Source organism: Brachyistius frenatus, unplaced genomic scaffold (genome assembly GCF_029030835.1).
Source record: "Brachyistius frenatus isolate BFR_SWC_R1_liver_20210118 unplaced genomic scaffold, ASM2903083v1 Contig_12, whole genome shotgun sequence".
Lineage (NCBI taxonomy): Eukaryota > Metazoa > Chordata > Actinopteri > Embiotocidae > Brachyistius > Brachyistius frenatus.
This window is the reverse complement of record NW_027210611.1, coordinates 6,592,513-6,610,078: the sequence shown is the minus strand read 5'-3', so window position 1 is coordinate 6,610,078 and position 17,566 is coordinate 6,592,513. Positions and strand designations below refer to the sequence as shown.

Genomic DNA, 17,566 nt, shown 5'->3' with positions numbered 1-17,566 from the left:
GTAAATGAGTGCAATAGTGAGAGAGATTCGTGATCTCATTTCTAAGCAAAAAAATATGTCTTTTTTTTCTTTTTTTTTATCCAGAATTGTGCAGCCCCACTGCAAACAATGAAATCCTGTATTATCTACCAGAGACAGTCGGGTGGGGGTGGGGGTGGAGTTTTGGAGTTTTGTTTTGTCTCTGTTGGCATCCAAAAATGCCAAGCAGATTGAGTTCTTATCTGAAACATCTCGGGGTTTTGTCTCCTTGCACATTTCTGCACCTGGTCTGCTCTTCAGGTGCTCCGTCGTGGTGCTTCCAAGTTTTTCGCTTGCAAACACGTGCATGAATGTTGCTTGATTTGAGAACTCGAATTTGTAAACACGCTCATTACCCACTCGCTGCAGCTCTGACATCTGTGCGCCGGCAGGGAGCACATCTAACTTCCTAGCTACACTAATCTCTGTACCAATTTGCACTGTAAACTTCAGCGCGCTCCGGCAGCCCACAGTGCACATGTTGACATTGATGCTGCTGCGGTAACATTTGAGATTTGATCATATTTGGTTCACCAGTAAAGATAAATCAGAGGTTTTTTGGACGTAACCAATATCTCGAAGACCAGGCTATTATTCATGACGCAATTTGGAGTCTTCTCCCAAAACAGCTGACGCACTGATGTGTGTTCGTGTCAGAGAAACGACAGCGAGGTTTTTAGAAATCCGATTCCCCACATTGTTATCCAACATCTGCATTGTTTCTACGTAAATGGAGAGGCACCGTTTGTGTCTGCTTTTGTTTTTAAGGCGAAAAGTACTCCACGTCTTCGTGCTCTTCTACTTACAACAGTGCCAGACACTTCAGCTTTGCACAGCTGGCACATTGCTTCACTGAGATCAAAGAAGCACCACACTGCAGACATTTTCTTCCTGCCAGAAATGTATTTTACTGCACCAAAGTGCAGCTCACTAAAAGTAATGGCACTGAAAAAGCTTTGTCTGCAGATCAGAGTGCAAAAACCCAGTAACTGAAAGACTGATAAGACAGAAATGACTGGTGTTGCTGTTCAGTGCTGTTGGATATTAGTGTTTTCCTCCTCACCAACCCCACCATGACTTTTTTTTTTTTTTTTTTTTCCTGTGTATTTTCTGAAGAATCAGATCACCCCTGTGAAACTAATTTCAGTTAAAATGCTGAAAACCCACATTATATACATAAAACAATTAGCAGCTGCCGGTAGGAGGGATCAAACTCAACGTCTTGTGTCTTTTGAAGTGGCTGTCGTTGTGTTTTCAGCTTAATTATGGCCCGGATCTCGGTCAGCAAAAGAAAAGAAAAAAACCTCAAGTGTGGCAGTACTTAAACATGAAGCCGTCTTCTGTAGAGACGAGATAGTACTCCGTGTATGTTCGTGACTGAGGTCTTTATTAAATTAGACAAGTAGGATCTTGACTCAATTGTTCAATGTTGTTAGACCGGTTAAAAAAAAAAAAAAAGATTCTAACTTTAACTTGTGCATTTTTTTTTCTTCCCTGTATTGACATATGCTGTGAAAAGTTTTTTTTGTGACCGCATGAAATTAGTGCTGCAGCTGCAATGAGAGTTTTTTTTAAATTATTATTGATTAATTCGTCATGTGTATAAAATATCAGAAAATGTTTTTTCACAAACCTCAAATATCTTGCTTTGTCTGACCTGCGAGCAAAACCCCAAATATATTCAGTGTAACAAATAAACGCATCAAATTCTCACATTTAAGAAGATGAAACGGCATATTTTATGTATTTTTATTATTTTTTTTTTTTTTTTTTTTAAAGCAAACAAAAAAAACGGACTAAAATGATTATTCAAACATCAAAATAGCTGCCGCTGTTGCTCTCGTGTTTTTTTTAGCGATTGTAATTCAAGAGAAACTCTTCTGTCTGTTAGTACTGAATGTTAATCTGGGAGAGAAACCTGAACGGCTGTAAAAAAAAACTTAAAAAAAAAAAAAACTTTCTCTCTGCAACAAGCAGAGTCTCATAAGAATAGACTTCTTCTGACCCGCAGTCTGCATGACCCAAACAATATGCTGCGGAGTCACAACAAGGCCTGTAATATAATCATGTGCACTTTTAACGTTAGTGTCGTGTTTTAGGTAGATTTAGTTCCATGTGAAATACCACCTGCTTTGTTTTTTTTTTAGTTTGACTACTTTGTTGTCAAACTAGTTACCTGAGCTTTTTAAACGGGGCTGTCACGGTTACATATTCAGGCTCGCGCAGGTCTCAACTGCAGCCACACCTTCTCTGTATTTGACTTGCCTCAATTTTTTATGTTTCTTTCTTTTTTTTGTGTGTGTGTATGTGCGTTTTCTCTCCTCGTCACCGCTGACAGAGCAAAGACAAGTTGTCCCCTTTCACCAAAACTCCGAAGTTGGACCGGAGTGAATTGCTGGGGAAGGAAGGAAAAGCCAAGTCTTCCATGAAGCGCAAGCTCTCCTTCACGACCAGTCCGTCCCGGACGGAGGAGCGAGACTCTGACACCGGTAAGGAGCCGTTCGCTCTTCCTCCCCACTCCTCCTCAAAACCGGCCACGCTGCTGGCTCGCTGCCATGTCCTCACACCGCCCCCTGGTGGCCATGTCGTCTACAGAGACTCGTAATGGGTCCAACTTGTTCGGCAACGACATCCAAATCTGACCACACTGATGAAGTTGTGGCCTGTAGTGTTTATTATGAGACCTGAGAATAGAAGCAGATGCGATCGCATCAATCTGTAGAGCAGCTATTTGATATGTAGTATGTTTGAATGTTATGTATAATAATTAGGCCCCCCTACCCCCAACCCCTCTGTATAATACTACTTTACTGCCTAAAAATCCCACAGAAAAAACAGAATCTGACTGAAGGGAAGTCTGTGCAGCCAAAACTGGATATATCTTCTATTCGTCTGTCATCGAGCCTCCACTGTTTAAAAAAAAAACACGATTAAAAACACATCAGTGTTGCTTTTCGTGACATATTCTTTCATTACTATGAACATTGGGACATTTTAAATCAATCCCACGTGCACTGCCCTGCTGCTTAACCCCCAGTAGTACTACCCCCCTCCCCCCCCACAAACAAATGCTCCGTGTAAGACCTGGTATGCCCCATTTATTTGTGAAAAGATGCGTGATAACTGCTTCACTATAAAAATTCTTTTCATTCCCCTCTTCCATTGAAGATGTTGTCAGCGTTTTGCACCGGCCTCGAACGTCGCTGGCAGTAAACAGGTTTCCCAGTTGAAGACACAAAGCTCGCTCAAGTGCTCCGCTTCACGTTGTAGACGTCTCAATCTCACCCTCTCGCTTGTGTAAACACCGTTCGACTCACGTCATTTGGTTGGAAGTTTAACTGTGTGTTTGCATCAGATCTGAGACCTAAAAATAGTTTTGCGTATCCTACAGCCGTAATTATGATGAATAAAGTCCGTGTTTACAGACAGCTCGCCTTCATCTCCTCTGGAGAGCAAAGCCCAACGTAATGATTTTCATTGTGTGGTCCTGCGTCAGTCTCGCAGATGAGAAGCCTCAATTTTCGAAATCACTAAGTATGATTTATGTTGCACAGGTTATAAAGCTAAACTAGCTTTGAGGGTGGTTTTTTTTTATTTATTTTTGTTGCCCTCCAGCAGCTTTTTTCCCCCCACAGTGCCCCCTCAGGTTCCCTGCGTTGGGCAGCTGGAGGAAGAAAGGGAAGTAATGAGTCCACTGACCGCCTCGGATCGGATCCTCTCTCCTGTCTCCTGTGTTGCCATGACTCATAATCTGTGCGTGGAGTGAGAGTGCGCCTTTGTGCCCGTCTGTATTTGAGTACATGTGAAATGAGGAGGGTGTGTGTGTGAGAGAGAGAGAGAGAGAGTGAGAGTGTGTGAGCGTTAATGCAGTGCTTTCCCACCCTACCTCCTCCCCAACCCCTCCACCCACCCTGCCGCCCCCCTCCCCCATCCCTCCTCCCCACCCTCTCTTGCTTTGCACTGTAGATGACTCAGACCCAGGCCAGTCGAGTGAGACCTGGGGAGAGAGATTAGTGCCTCCCTGCAGGATATACGCAGGTAATCGCTGCAGCCTGATTCCCCCCCCCTCCTCCTCCTCCTCTTCCTCCTCGTCTTCCTCCTCCTCCATGTCCTCTTCGAGTCACGTCACCCACTTTGCGGTACTACTCCGCTGTTAACACACATGCACACATGCATGTGTGTGTGTTTCGCCTTTGCATCTGCCCCCGTTACAGCTCACGCATGTCTGTGTTTAGTAACAACCGACTGACGGAGACGGGGGGCGGGGGGGAGCCGAGGAGTGCCGTCTGCACTTGGCTGCCTTAAGAGAATGCTGTCCTTTTTTTTTTTTTTTTTTTTTAAATCCCCCTTTTTCAAACCTCATGCTTGTCATCTGTTTCTCTGCGTGCTCAACAGATACAAGGAGAGGAAGGAAAACATGTCATTGTGGCGATGAAATATGTCGTTTGGGAACGGTCAAGACTTCTTCTTTTTTTTTGTTTTTTTTGGACTGTTCACCAACATCTTTTCTCGGGCTTTGTTGCAGATAAAGATGGACCAGACAAGAAGAAGGTGAAAAAGGAGGCCGGGGGCAAGAAGTCCCAGGCGCCCAACCTTTTGTTTGGGTATCCGCTGTCGGAGCGCAAACAGATGGCTCTTCTAATGCAGATGACTGCCAACAGTCCAGGTTTGTGTACCTGCCCTCTCACCTTTTTACCACATCAAGACGGCTCGGAGTGTATTTACTGTTGGATGAGTCATGCTTCTGAGTGCTCTGACATGTATATTCTCCAGAATTTGAAGGTTGTTGTTTTAAAGGAAGGGCAGCATCTAATATTTCATTTCGCTGCCAAGAACGTTATCTTTGTTCTTTCTTTGTATACTGTACTGATGCAGTTGGCTCTCTTTGAAAATAATAGGCTTTAAGATAAGGACAGTAAATGCATATCCACTGAAAATATACCATCTTCCCAGTGAAACCAGTTTCATCGCAGTTACTTAGTCTAGTTTTGACCTTTCGATGCAAATTAAAATCCCTATTAAAAGAACGGTTTCTTTTATTAAATACCTAGTAAAAGACACGTTTAAATAGTCTTTCAGCAAAACCAGATTTGTCGGTCACGGCTCAGTCTTGTCTAGAGAGAGCAGTGGTTATCTCAATCTGTGACAGGCTTTTCCCTCGAGCACCAGTTAAATCCTTTTCCTCCCTCCTCCTGTGTCCAGACTCTACACCCAGTCACCCCTCACAAACGACCCCTGTGCAGAAGAAGGTGCCCAGCAGCGCCTCGTCTCGACAGAAAGACAAGGTCAACAAGAGGAACGAGCGAGGGGAGACTCCCCTCCACATGGCAGCCATCCGGGGCGATGCCAAGCAAGTTAAGGAGCTCATTAGCCTGGGAGCCGATGTCAATGTCAAAGACTTTGCAGGTACGATGCCACGGGAGACGATTATTTAACAGCTTTCATTATGTCTGTGCGGTCGCTAATCACGACATGAAGCGGAGTAACAGCTGCTGATTATAAGGAGAGATAAAACGAGCGGCAATCAGTCCGCGCGTCACCGTCTTCTCTGCAGATGTTTTTGTTTTCGTGTAGTAAAATTGCAGGGTTAAATTGGATATTAATTGCAACCGTCTCCTGAAAACCCTCCCTGTGCTCTCCAGGCTGGACTCCTCTTCACGAAGCCTGTAATCTCGGTTACTACGACGTGGCCAAGGTCTTAATAGCGGCGGGCGCCGAGGTGAACACGCAGGGTCTGGATGACGACACGCCGCTCCACGACGCCTCCAGCAGCGGGCACAAAGATGTAAGAGCTTATCTGAAAGTTTGTCATAACAGTAGGTCTGCAGATGATAAGGAATGATAAAGATCTCTGCACTGGTGTTATGTGGCTGAAATTGACAGAACAGACAAAGAAAAGTTGCCTATCAGTGTAAATGTGTCAAAAACAGAACTAAACCATCTGTGGTTTGACAGTAATAATCTTGATGGAGTGATGTGGCTTTGTCATACAAGTCAGTATGTCAAACTTGACAAATATATTAAAACTGACATTTTAAAACCAATATCTCCTCCATCATCATGTATTCCTGTTTGCCATGTTGTCAAAATATCGAATACAAGAGGTTTATTGCCATTGATCATTTCTCATTGCATTATACAACAATTCATTCATTCAAATGTAAATTCTCCATAGCTTTTCTCAGAGTATAGTGTATGTTATTATGAGCATAAAGATACTCTTTATAAGTTGTCTGTAGAGTTGTGTTAATTGTAAAAAAGTACCAAAGAAAGAGAAATGAAAGTATTTTAATTGTCTGCTTTAAAGAACTAAACCTGTCACAAATTTAAATCAAATGTTGAAGTTTTGGGATTTATTTTGTGTTACCGAGTATATTTTCCATTCAACAATCAAACGTGAGTTTTGTCTCTTTCTCTCGAGATTCTCGTTGTTCATTTTTACTGTGTCCTCTGCAGATTGTGAAACTTTTACTCCGTCACGGCGGGAACGCCTTCCAAGCCAACAAGCGCGGCGAGCGGCCGGTGGACGTCGCAGACTCTCAGGAGCTGGAACAGCTGTTAAAGGGAGAGGTGCCGCTGTCGGACCAGGATGACACCTCTTCAGGTAGGAACCAGGGGCTGCTGTGTTTGGTTCACCCTCCTGTGTCATGTCGTCTATTAGCGTACTAACTTTACTACTACTTATATTATTGGATGGTGTGCTGGAAGGCGCATTGGATAGAAACGCAACAATATCGTATGTTCACTACAGATGGACCAGAAGAGGCTAAAACTTCAAATGTCAACGCCCTTTTAGGATGGTACTCTAGCTTTATTTGATAAAACTAATTCAAGTCACATGATCATATTTGCGCTACAGAACATTTTTCATGAAAGGAAAGTAAGAATATAATCAAACTTATTAGAGACCTACGTTTCTGTGTTGGATACATCATGTAACCTTCAGTAATTGCGTGTATTTACATGACTCTACATTGAGCTTTATTGACTTGTTATGTATCATTTTAAAGAAGATCTTCTCCGCTCCACAGAATCTGAAGACCCTCCGTCCGTCAATCCCTCCAGTGTGGACGACAACATGGACGACTCTGACACAGAAAAGGACTCTGATGGCAAACCGGTCACGAAAGCGTCATCGTCCGTGCCAGGCCTGGACGAGTACGAGTTTAAGGACGAGGAAGAAGAGGAGGATCTGAGTAAAGCCCTGAACGACAGACACATCCTCAGGCGGGAACTGCGGCAGCGGGAGAAGGAGGACAAGGAGCGGAACCATGTGGTGGGAAAGCAGAGCAGCAAAGGGGATTCCTCCTCGAAGTCCAAAAAGCAGAAGGCGTCCCGTGTCCACTGCAGCTCGGACACCTCCAGCGACGAAATGGAGAGTCTGCCGGAGAAAAGGAACTCCCCCACCTGCTCTCAGAGCTCAGAGAGCCTCAAGCCAGACACGAGGTCGAAAAAGGACAATGCTGAGCAAAAGGACAAGGACAAAGGGAAGGTCAAGAGAAAGAGCAAAAGCCAGAACAAAAATAAGGAAAACCAAGAGGATGGGAAAGAGAACAGCAAAACGTTGGTACTCTCTCTGGCAACTGTGTCTGAGAGCACTGAAAATGGTCGGGAGGAAGACTCCTTCAAGATGTCTTTCAGTCCTAAAGACGACTCATCCGTCCACCTCTTCCATCTGTCATCCATCAAATCCCCTAAACTGAACCACAGTCTGACGGATAAACAGACGCCACTCAAACAGGAAAACACCAAGATGTGCGTTTCCATCAGCGACAGCTCGTGTCCGGTGGACGGCGTCAAATGCAACCACTACACAGACGCAGACTACTGCACTGAAGGCTCCAGCACCAAAGGGTGTAAGCACAAGGAGAAGAGCAAGCACCAACAGAAGGACTCGGGCGTGGACGGAGACGACGGTCGTTCGAGCCCCTACAAAGACAGCAGCATAGGAAACAGTATAGACAGCAGCGACGGTGCCTTAAGGAAGACCGATCTAGACGGCAAAGTGGTGAAGAAGCATAAACTTAAACACAAGGAGAAAGACAAACACAGGAGAGAGTACGAGGCGGAGCGGAGCCGCCACAGGCAAAAGGAGGCCAGAAAAGACAGCCACAGGAATCTGGAGTTTGACAGAGAGTTCTGGAAAGAGAATTTTTTCAAAAGTGATGAGACGGATGAACCTCTGCCAGTGAAAAAGGAAGGTGAAGACAACAGCTCGCTTCAGAGGACCGCTGACTCGTCTCCTGTCAAAGATGAGAGAAACACGAAGGAGAAGCACTCCAGCAGCAAAGACAAGCGGCAGAGAGACGAGCGGGAGAAAGACAAGGCCGTGAAGAAGGAGCGGAAGGAGGCTGCCGGTAAAGAGGAGAAGGTAAAGGATTCAAAGCCGAGCGAGCGTGACGAGAAGGTGGACTGCCACGGCTCAGGGCGGATTCCAGAGGAGTCGCTGCAGAGCAACAGCATGAAAGAAGAGACAGAGGAGAAATCCATAAGTGGGATCACAGCTGATCAAGAACAGCTGGAGCCGTCTGAAAAAGGCTCACGTGAGAAAACTGACAAGAGGCTCCCAGGAAAGGAAAAGGAATCCGATAAAGTGGAGAAAAGGCATCCCGACAAGGAAAAAAAGGTTAAAACGGAGCACTCCGACAAAGCTGAACCGCAGAACTCGGTGGATCGTTGGAAGGAAAAAGAGAGAACCGGAGCCACTTCTTCCCCCTCGCCTGGAGATAAAAGCTACAAAGAGAATGAAAAGCTGAAATCTTTAACCGCAACAAAAAAGCACGAAGACGGCAGGAAAAATAAAGATAAGTTTGATAAACGGTCTGATAGGGAGAGGCAGGGAGAGTACAGTGTCGGAGATCACAGAGAAAAGGATCGCAGCAACTCTGATAGGAAAGGAAAACCTCTGGAGAAGACCACGGATCACGGTAAATCTGATCGCCTCAAAGAAAAGGACTGTGACAGGAAGAAGAGAGACAAAACAAAAGATGGAAGTCTCTCATCAAGCTCCAATCTGAAATTACTTTTAGAAGAGAAGAAGAGCTATCTGTCCGAGAGCAGCAAGTCCTTACTGACAAAATCGAAGGAGGAAGTTGTGAGAACGCCGGAGAAGGAGCGCGACCGGCGGGACCGCGACGCCGATAGACACAAGGATAAAGACCGGCACAAAGACCGCTCCCAGCAGGCCAAAATCAGCAAGGCCAAACCCAACGAGACGGACTCCGATAAGCCCAAGTCCAAAGCCCCTCAGGCAACACGGGACGCCAAGCCAAAAGAAAAGAGGCTCGTAAACGATGACCTGATGCAGACCAGCTTCGAGCGAATGCTCAGCCTGAAGGACCAAGAGATCGAGCAGTGGCATCGGAAACACCTGGAAAAAATCAAACAGAAAGAGCGGGAACGGCTCAAACAGCGGCCTGTGGCGGATCCAGGGAAGTCCAAGCCCAAAGACAGAACCAAAACCGAGCCGTGCTTGAGCAAGGAGCTCATGCGCTCCAAAAGCTCCGAAGCGTCCGACGTCCACAGCAGAGAGAAACCCCTGAAGGACGGCACCAGCCCCAGAACGATGTCTCTCGACGGGAAGAGTCTGCCCTCCATCAGCGCGAAGGTCATGTCGGCGGTGGAAAACTGTCTGACCAGATCGCCCCGGCCGGAGAGCGAGCGCTGCGGCCTCATGTCCAGGTCTGTGTCTTTAGTCTCCGTCGCCAGCTCGGAGGATTCGTGTCAGGCCACAACGTTAACGCCGAGAAATGTCGAATACGACTCCGACATGAACCTGGAAGCCTCCGACTCCCAGCCGGCATTTCTCCAGTCTTCCCTCGTCATCCAAGCCACCCGGTCGCCGCCCGTCCACGACAAGGACTGCAACAGTCTTCCAGATGTTCCCCAAAGTAACCAGACGCTGCCGCCGCCGGCCAGACACGAATCTCCGTACCTCAGGGCGATCCTGGACGAGGACGGCAACTCGCCCACGGAAGGGAAAGCTGTTGAAAATCTGCCAAAAGCCGGCCCGGCGGCGGCGATCGCGGGGGACGAGCCGAGAACAAAGGAGACCTCGGAGGCCGAGGAGAGCCTCGGGAGTCAACAATGTTCCAACTCGGTTGCTGAATCCGTCACCGAAAAGGAAGCCGGCGCTGCCGGATGCTCGACCACGCAACTGTTAAACAAAGATCTTCCAAGTAAAAACGTGTCGCTTCCACAGTCCGGCCTCTCTCAGGGCAGCAGCTCTCAAACGGGGTCAACGGAGCAGAAACCGCCTCCTTTCTCCGACGCGCCCGTCGTGAACGACGTCCTGTGTCCGACGGAGAGTTCACAGGCCGAATGCGGCAACGCCGACTCCGACCAGCCGTCGATATCGACGGCGTCCCTGCCCGACGAGCCGTCGGCGCTCGCGAACACAAAAACCTTCCAGCAGAGAGAGACGTCTTCTGTCCCCGAGAGCGAGCAGCAGACGGAATCGGGCGCCGCGGAGGTTTCCGACCTCAAAGACAAGCCGGCGGAGAACGCCGACCGGCCGGAACAAGAAAGTATGGAAACGGTTTCAGAAAGGCCGGAAGCGGCGGAGAGTCCCGTGCCGTCCACCAGCTCGCACGTTCCCACCTGCGCTGCACCGGAGGCCTTTCCGGGTGTTGGGAACACCAACGGCGAGGCCAAATGCTCTCGAGAGGACGCGGATGTGAATGTCCAAGACTGCAAGAAGTGGAGACCCTCCGGTGACGCCGCGTGTCCGGACGCCCAGGCGGAGAAGGAGAGCGCGCCCTGCCCGAGTCCCGAACACAAGCCGGACGAGATGACCGACGTCTCGCAGAGCTCGGAGGACAGCGGCGCCGCCGGCGTCTCTCGTGCAGCGGAGAGTTGGTCCGTGGAGGGCAGCCCGAGGGCGGAAGCTCCGTGGGAACCCAAAGCCGAGGTCCGCTCGGAGGCGACGCCCGCCGACGAGAAGCCCGAGTCGTCGTCGTCGTCGTCGTCGTACGGCGCCGAGGAGCAAAGTCAGAGCTCCGTCCAGCCGGCGGCTCAGTCGGACGTCAGCAGCACCGCCTCGGGGAGTTCCTCTCCGCAGTCCACGGACCGGGACTCCGATTCCTCGGGGGCCAAGTTCAAGGTTCGCTGCGCGGACGAGGACGTGGACATGCACGTGCCCCATCCACGCAAGAGGAAGATGCCCAAGGCGTCGGGCTCCCAGCCGGGCTCCGCCGCGCAGCACGACAGGGAGATGGGCCAGCAGTCCCTCGCCGCCATCGTGGACTCGGTGAAGCTGGAGGAGATCGAGCCGTACCAGACGGAGAGGGCCAACCCGTACTACGAGTTCCTGCACATCCGCAGGAAGATCGAGGAGAAGCGCAAAGTGTTGTGCAGCGTCATCCCCCAACCGCCGCAGTATTACGACGAATACGTGACCTTCAATGGATCCTACCTCCTGGACGGGAACCCGCTCAGCAAACTCTGCATACCAACGGTGAGTCAGCATAATGTTCTGCCTTTAGTCAAAGCTGCGTCAAAAGATTCTTGATTGAGCCGCCGTCTCTCATGTTAAGATCTCTCAAGTTTGCTGATATAACAGAGCCGTCTGTGCTGCAACGTTTTCTTGATAGAAAATTAAACTGGCAATGAGGTAAAGTTTCTAACTCATTAACTTAAGATCAGGTTTTGAATAAAAAAGTTTTTTATATATATTTGGCTATTAGGTTTCTGGTTTTCAGCTGGCACCGATTTGTTCCTTTTGCAGATTAGAATTACAAACGTCTCCGGCAGCAGATCGTATCATTTGTAAACTAAACGTTTTGATTAATTCCGTTAAATGAAACTTTCTTGTGTTGTTACCACACTTACCGAAATATAACCCGCGTGGCAACGCGACGATAAAGAAACCACGACTCGCTTTCGCGTTAATTTCAGAAGGAAGTTAAACTTGAATTCCATATTTTGCCAGTGCTCGCAGGAAGAAATGAATCCCCGGCGTCGGTGGTCATCGAATAAAAGTGGTGCCGTTTCCCCGGAGACAAATAGTGAAACGTATAATTTGCCGTTACTCAAAACCACAAGTGCCCGAGGTGCGAATGGTTTATATACCGATAACACTTCTCTCGTTATCGGCGCCGCGTAAAAGCGCCTCCGCCGCAGCCCTCCGGGGCCTCGCGCAGATCCCACTGTTGATATTTATACTATTGGCTCTAATTACTGCCGAAAGCTCTCTAGTTTTAATATTTATCGTTGAGTTTAGGTAGAGAGGGAAAAATGGATTCAAATCATAAATAATTTTTTTTTTAAAAAATCATCTTTATTTTTTTTACTGCCTAATACTTGTGAAAAATGATTCGCGTTTGGATCGAGTAACTTGTGAAAAATGACACGTCCAGGTTTGTTTCATTGCGAGCTCGATTTAATGAACATTTTGATATCGAATGCCGCTCGTCTCATGAATTCAGCTGTCGATCGAAACCGACTGTTTTGAGCACGAAATGGAATCCGAACATTCGTTTATCGAAGACCTGAAAGTACTTAAAGCGGAACCGTGTCACATTTCAGATTTGATCACGTTATTGAACCGCGACTGGACGTGCTGACGTTGTTGCCACAAGCGACTACATCTGGTGTCTAGTAAACATTTGAAGTGCGAGTGAGTGATTTGCGTCTTCTCTCGTCGGGTGTTTGAGCAGATAACTCCGCCTCCGTCGCTCCCCGAGCAGCTCAAAGAGATGTTCAAACAACAAGAGGTCGTCCGAATGAAGCTGCGACTGCAGCACAGCATCGAACGGGTGAGTAGTTTCCCCTCCTCCGGCTTCATGTCGGTAAGTTTACCTTCAGACGTTTGAAATGCTACTTTCTGTACTGATTTGGACGTTTTTTTTGTTGTTGTTTGTTTTTTTCTCCTCTCAGGAAAAGCTGATCGTTTCCAACGAGCAGGAAGTCTTGCGAGTTCACTACCGGGCAGCGAGAACGCTGGCCAATCAGACTCTGCCTTTCAGTGCCTGCACAGTCTTATTGGATGCCGAAGTGTACAACATGCCTCAAGACGTCCAGGTGAGTTGGATGATTCGATTCGACTTCATTAATCCCACAGAGGGGAAATTCGGTCGGCGCAGCAGCAAAGTGCATTCAATATGAAAAAATGTACAAATACGTATAAGATATAAGAAATAAGATGATGGATAAATTTTTTTTTTTAAAATCATTATTTTCAAATGGATATACACAAAAAGACAAATCTTTTTTTTTTTTTTTAATGGATAAATGGGGGGAAAAAAGTGTCCGGTGCTCTGACATGAAATGAGATGAACAGTGCAACGATATTACAGGGTGAGGAAATTCAGTGTTTGATAAGTTGTTGATGTTTCTGTGTTCGGTTCGCAGAACGATGACGGCAAAACGTCAGTAAGAGACCGATTCAACGCCAGACAGTTCATGTCCTGGTTACAGGACGTCGACGACAAGTTTGATAAACTGAAGGTAAGAAAGAGCTGAAGAGCTTAAATTCATCCTCCAATGATTTTTTTTTTTTGTCTTCTTATTTTCGTTTTAAATCCTTTTTTTTTTTTTTTTCTTCGAGATAAATATAATTCAGGTTCAGCTTCTCTCCCGTGCTTTTCTTGTTAAATGATCAAATGAATGTCTTTTGGGGTTTTAGACTTTCGGGCAGAAAGAAGAAGAGACTGAAAGATTTCACGTGGGGTTTTAGGAAAATGGTATTTAGAGAAATGGTGATTTTTTTTTTTTTTTTTTTCTGCCATTTAAAAGACCAAACAACAATTAATGCGATTCAGAATAATTAGATAAAATAAAATCACGCTCTGTTGTCTTTTTCACTGTGAACCTACAAAAACCAGATTTCTTTTTTTCAAACCTTTTTTTAAATTTAAATTTTCCTGGTTCCCACACTTCTTGTCCACATGTGGAACTAATTTCAGGCTGATCTTTTAAAGAGCTGCGGTTTTACAGGGCAAACAATAGAAAGAGGGTTGGTAGATGCTTTTGTTTATTACAAAATAACAGTTGCACCATTTCAGGCTTTTGTAGTTCATCAGTTTCTCCATCATTTTTTAGGTCTCTATTTGTTCGGCGGAGTCCTCAGTTTTGGTTTATAAGGACTTTTATTTTATTTATTTTTTTTTACACGTAAAGAAATTGCAGACGCTGGAGCCCACACACGAGCAGGGTGGTGTTAAATCTCAAAGAAAAGATGCTTGTCCGATCCAGTGCACCTGTTCTCTATATTTTGAATCTCTGACTTTGACCCTTTACAGACTGTTTTGAGTCTTTGCCATTAAGGCGCATCGATAAAAAATGAGCCTCCGTTCTGATTGGCCGACTCTTTTTTTTTGTTTTTGTTTGTTTTTCTGGCTGTAAATGCACACAAGGTGGGGGAAAAAACAACAACAACAATGCAATCAAACCAAGTAGGAAGTGAATCTGCGTTCACCTGGCTCTCCGGCTGCTGGCCGTACTCTCCGGCTCCGGTTTTATGAACCCGGGCTGGTCTAAAATTAAGTGGCCTTGTTAAATCAGATGACGTCTTTCTATCTGTGGAGTCTTATTGTTACACTAAAAAAAAAAAAAGTGTGAAATCACGCTGCCTTCAGCCACCGTCTTTCTTTTTACCTGCTTCTAAAACACACACACAAAAAAAAAAATCTATAAATTCAGCAAAACAAATTTGTTACTGATTAATGACCCACACCAAAGAGGGATTTTACCTCCTGAAGTATAAAAACTAAAAAGTCCAATGTGGTATTAAATCAGATTTCCATTTCTTTGATTGAGTTTGTGACGTCTCAAATTCCCACTTGTGTTATACATCTGCCTTCAGCGCGGCCCGCTGTCCCAACTTTCGATACGGCCGAGCGGTCCTTTCCGATGCGGAGCGACAGGCTTGAAGAAAACTTGCGCGCGTCAGCCAGAAAAAAAAAGAAGAAGGGAAAAAAAAAAGAGTCGGCCAATCGGAACGGAGGCTCATTTTTATCGATGCGCCTTAATGGCAAAGACTCAAAACAGTCTGTTCCTGGAAAAGCTGAAGAGGAGAAGCCTACGAGTGGAGATTTAAAACTATATCGAGATGTTTTTTGGGGGGGGGTATTTAAAACCACAACAAATATCTACTTGTGGATATTAATACGGCAAATAATACATCTGAAAAGTGTAACATACGGGACCTTTTATATAATTTTCTGAAGTTCTGAATTTTTTTTTTTTTTTTTTTTTAAATCAACCCCTCCTATATTTTGCCATCCTTACCTTGTAACGCTATAAATATTTTATAAAGACAAAACCAATCACGGGTCTGCTGAATCACTTCTACGTTGTCCTTGGATTTAATCAGAGCAAGATGCCACCGCACGCACATCGTTTCCCATGAAGGTGATCTAATTCTCCCGTTTTCTGGGAAACTTCTCTCCTTTTATTCCACATGGAAAACATCAGTGTTTCCACCACTTATCCAATAAATACACTGGGAGCTTCCTTTTTCTTTTTTCTTTTTTTTTTAAACACCACTTTGTGTTTTTTCCTTCAAAACGACTTCTTCCTTCTGAGATTTATCTTGCGAGGCCTCGGCTTCGGTCCTCACGTTTGGAAGACGCCGACTTGGATGAGTGATTTCTGTCGGCTCAAAAGAAACTAACAGAAATGATTGAAAATTTGTCGGGAAGATGTTTTTAACGTGAAGCGAAAATGCTCTCTTCGGGTTTTAACGGCGAGTTGGAGAAAAACGTCCCCTTGTGTGCATTTTGAGTTTCTCGTTCTTCGGCTAATTCTTTCTTGGCGATCGGTTATCGTTGATGGAAATGAGAAAACGGCCGATTGGAGGAAAGTAATGACGTGATATATATATATATATCTTTTTTCTTTTTTCTTCCCCCCCCCCTCCACAGACGTGTCTCCTGATGAGGCAGCAGCACGAGGCGGCGGCCCTGAACGCCGTGCAGCGCCTGGAGTGGCAGCTCAAGCTGCAGGAGCTGGACCCGGCCACCTACAAGTCCACCAGCATTTTCGAGATCCCCGAGTTCTACATCCCGCTGGTGGAGGTCAACGACGACTTCGACCTCACCCCGATATGAGCTGTAGGACAGACGTGCTTTTTTTTTTTTTTTTTGCCACAGCGGCGGCCACATTTACCGACACGCGCGGCGGCCGGCGCTTTCGGGGGAAACGAGGAAAAGTTTAAAAAAAATAAATAAATAAATGTGAAGCACCTAGAATGTGGCGGCAATACAGAAGGGCACTTTGAAAAGAGACGATGTACTGCGAGAGCTCTGAGAGTCCAAACCGGGGCCGCCCACCAGGAGGACCGGGAACGTGGACTGACCAGGAAAAAAAAAACAACAACAAAAAAAAACAGAGGGGGGTCCAAGGCCACCAATGGAGCCCAGCAGGGAGCAGAGACCAAAAGCTGGGCCGGGCCGGGCCGGGCCGGCGCAGAGAGACGCAGCAAGGAAGCCACGCGTGGACGACATCCACCTGCTCCTCATCCAGCAGGGTCTGAAAGATTTCAATTGTTTTCAAAGTGAAGTGTTCATACATTGTGTACAGACTTGTGCTCTTAATTTTTTAACTTATTTTATACATAAAAAAAAAAATTGTGCATTTGTAAATAGCCATGTAATTATTGTTTTAAACTTGTAAAAACAAAAAATAATAGATATTTTGATTGTAAACTCGTTCCGTCTGATGTTTTAATGGACCAAAGTTGTTTTTTTTTTTTTTTTTTTATATCGGGTGTCCTCCTCTTCGTCCGTGATGTTCTCGTTGTTGTTGGCTTAAAATCTTAAGCACGTGTTGGCTTTCGTTGTGTTTTTTGTTTTTACCTTTTTCTTCCTTCCTCATCTGGAGTTCCGCGCCACAGCTGGTGTTTTTTGACTTTGGCAATTAAATGCTGTGCATGCGTTGCGTTGTTTGTACTTTTTTCCTAAGAAGCTGTACTGTGGACTGAATCGTGAGGTTTACTGAAGTGTTCCAGCTTTTTTTTTTTTTTTTTTTCTTTTTCTTTTTTGTTTCTTTTTCTTTGCGCCATTGTGTTATGTCCTCTTTTTTTTTTTCCGGCCTCACTCCTCACGTGTTGTCCATTGTGTCTTGCGCACATTTAAAGTCTGTTGTGGCTTCCAAGGAAAAAAAAACAAACATACTTTTACAGTTTCAATGTGAGATCACAACAAATCCTATTTTTTCAACATAATGCCTTTTTGAACAATAGTTCTAAAAAATGTCTATTTTAATATTTACTTGTTACATGACTTGTACATATTTGTAATATATAATTGAATAAATTTTATTTGTTGTGAAATTAACATTTTGTTTCGTGTGATTGATTTAAATCTTGATCAAATGTGACATTTATAATGTACGAGTCCTCTGAGCTGCTCATCATCATCATTATCATCATCATCGTCGTCACTCTGGGAGCAGAATTACTCTCAGCCAGTAGATGTCGCTGTAGGCAGTGCTGCACCTCCAGTCTGCTGTGTGCTGGGGAACTGTTGATGATTTGGTCTTATCTTGTCTTTTATGATGCTGACACCATTAAAAAAAAAAAAAGTTTTAATCAGAAACTAAAGGTTTT

The 17,566-nt window shown here is 45.6% G+C and overlaps 1 protein-coding gene across 5 annotated transcripts in view; it reads left to right on the top strand.

The window, feature by feature from the left end:
- ankrd12 (ankyrin repeat domain 12) overlaps window positions 1-17,294 on the top strand; it is a 40,335-nt gene extending 23,041 nt beyond the window's left edge. For 4 of the 5 annotated variants that reach the window (XM_069692498.1, XM_069692500.1, XM_069692496.1 and 1 more), the window contains 11 exons: window positions 2,357-2,507; window positions 3,985-4,056; window positions 4,544-4,684; window positions 5,221-5,424; window positions 5,661-5,803; window positions 6,475-6,622; window positions 7,050-11,473; window positions 12,675-12,773; window positions 12,895-13,038; window positions 13,369-13,464; window positions 15,882-17,294. In XM_069692498.1, the coding sequence (XP_069548599.1) occupies window positions 2,357-2,507; window positions 3,985-4,056; window positions 4,544-4,684; window positions 5,221-5,424; window positions 5,661-5,803; window positions 6,475-6,622; window positions 7,050-11,473; window positions 12,675-12,773; window positions 12,895-13,038; window positions 13,369-13,464; window positions 15,882-16,067 (5,808 nt within the window). In that variant the 3' untranslated portion in view covers window positions 16,068-17,294. The remainder of the gene's footprint in view (window positions 1-2,356; window positions 2,508-3,984; window positions 4,057-4,543; window positions 4,685-5,220; window positions 5,425-5,660; window positions 5,804-6,474; window positions 6,623-7,049; window positions 11,474-12,674; window positions 12,774-12,894; window positions 13,039-13,368; window positions 13,465-15,881) is intronic. The other variant, XM_069692499.1, reaches the window with a different exon arrangement.
- Window positions 17,295-17,566: the final 272 nt, after the last annotated feature.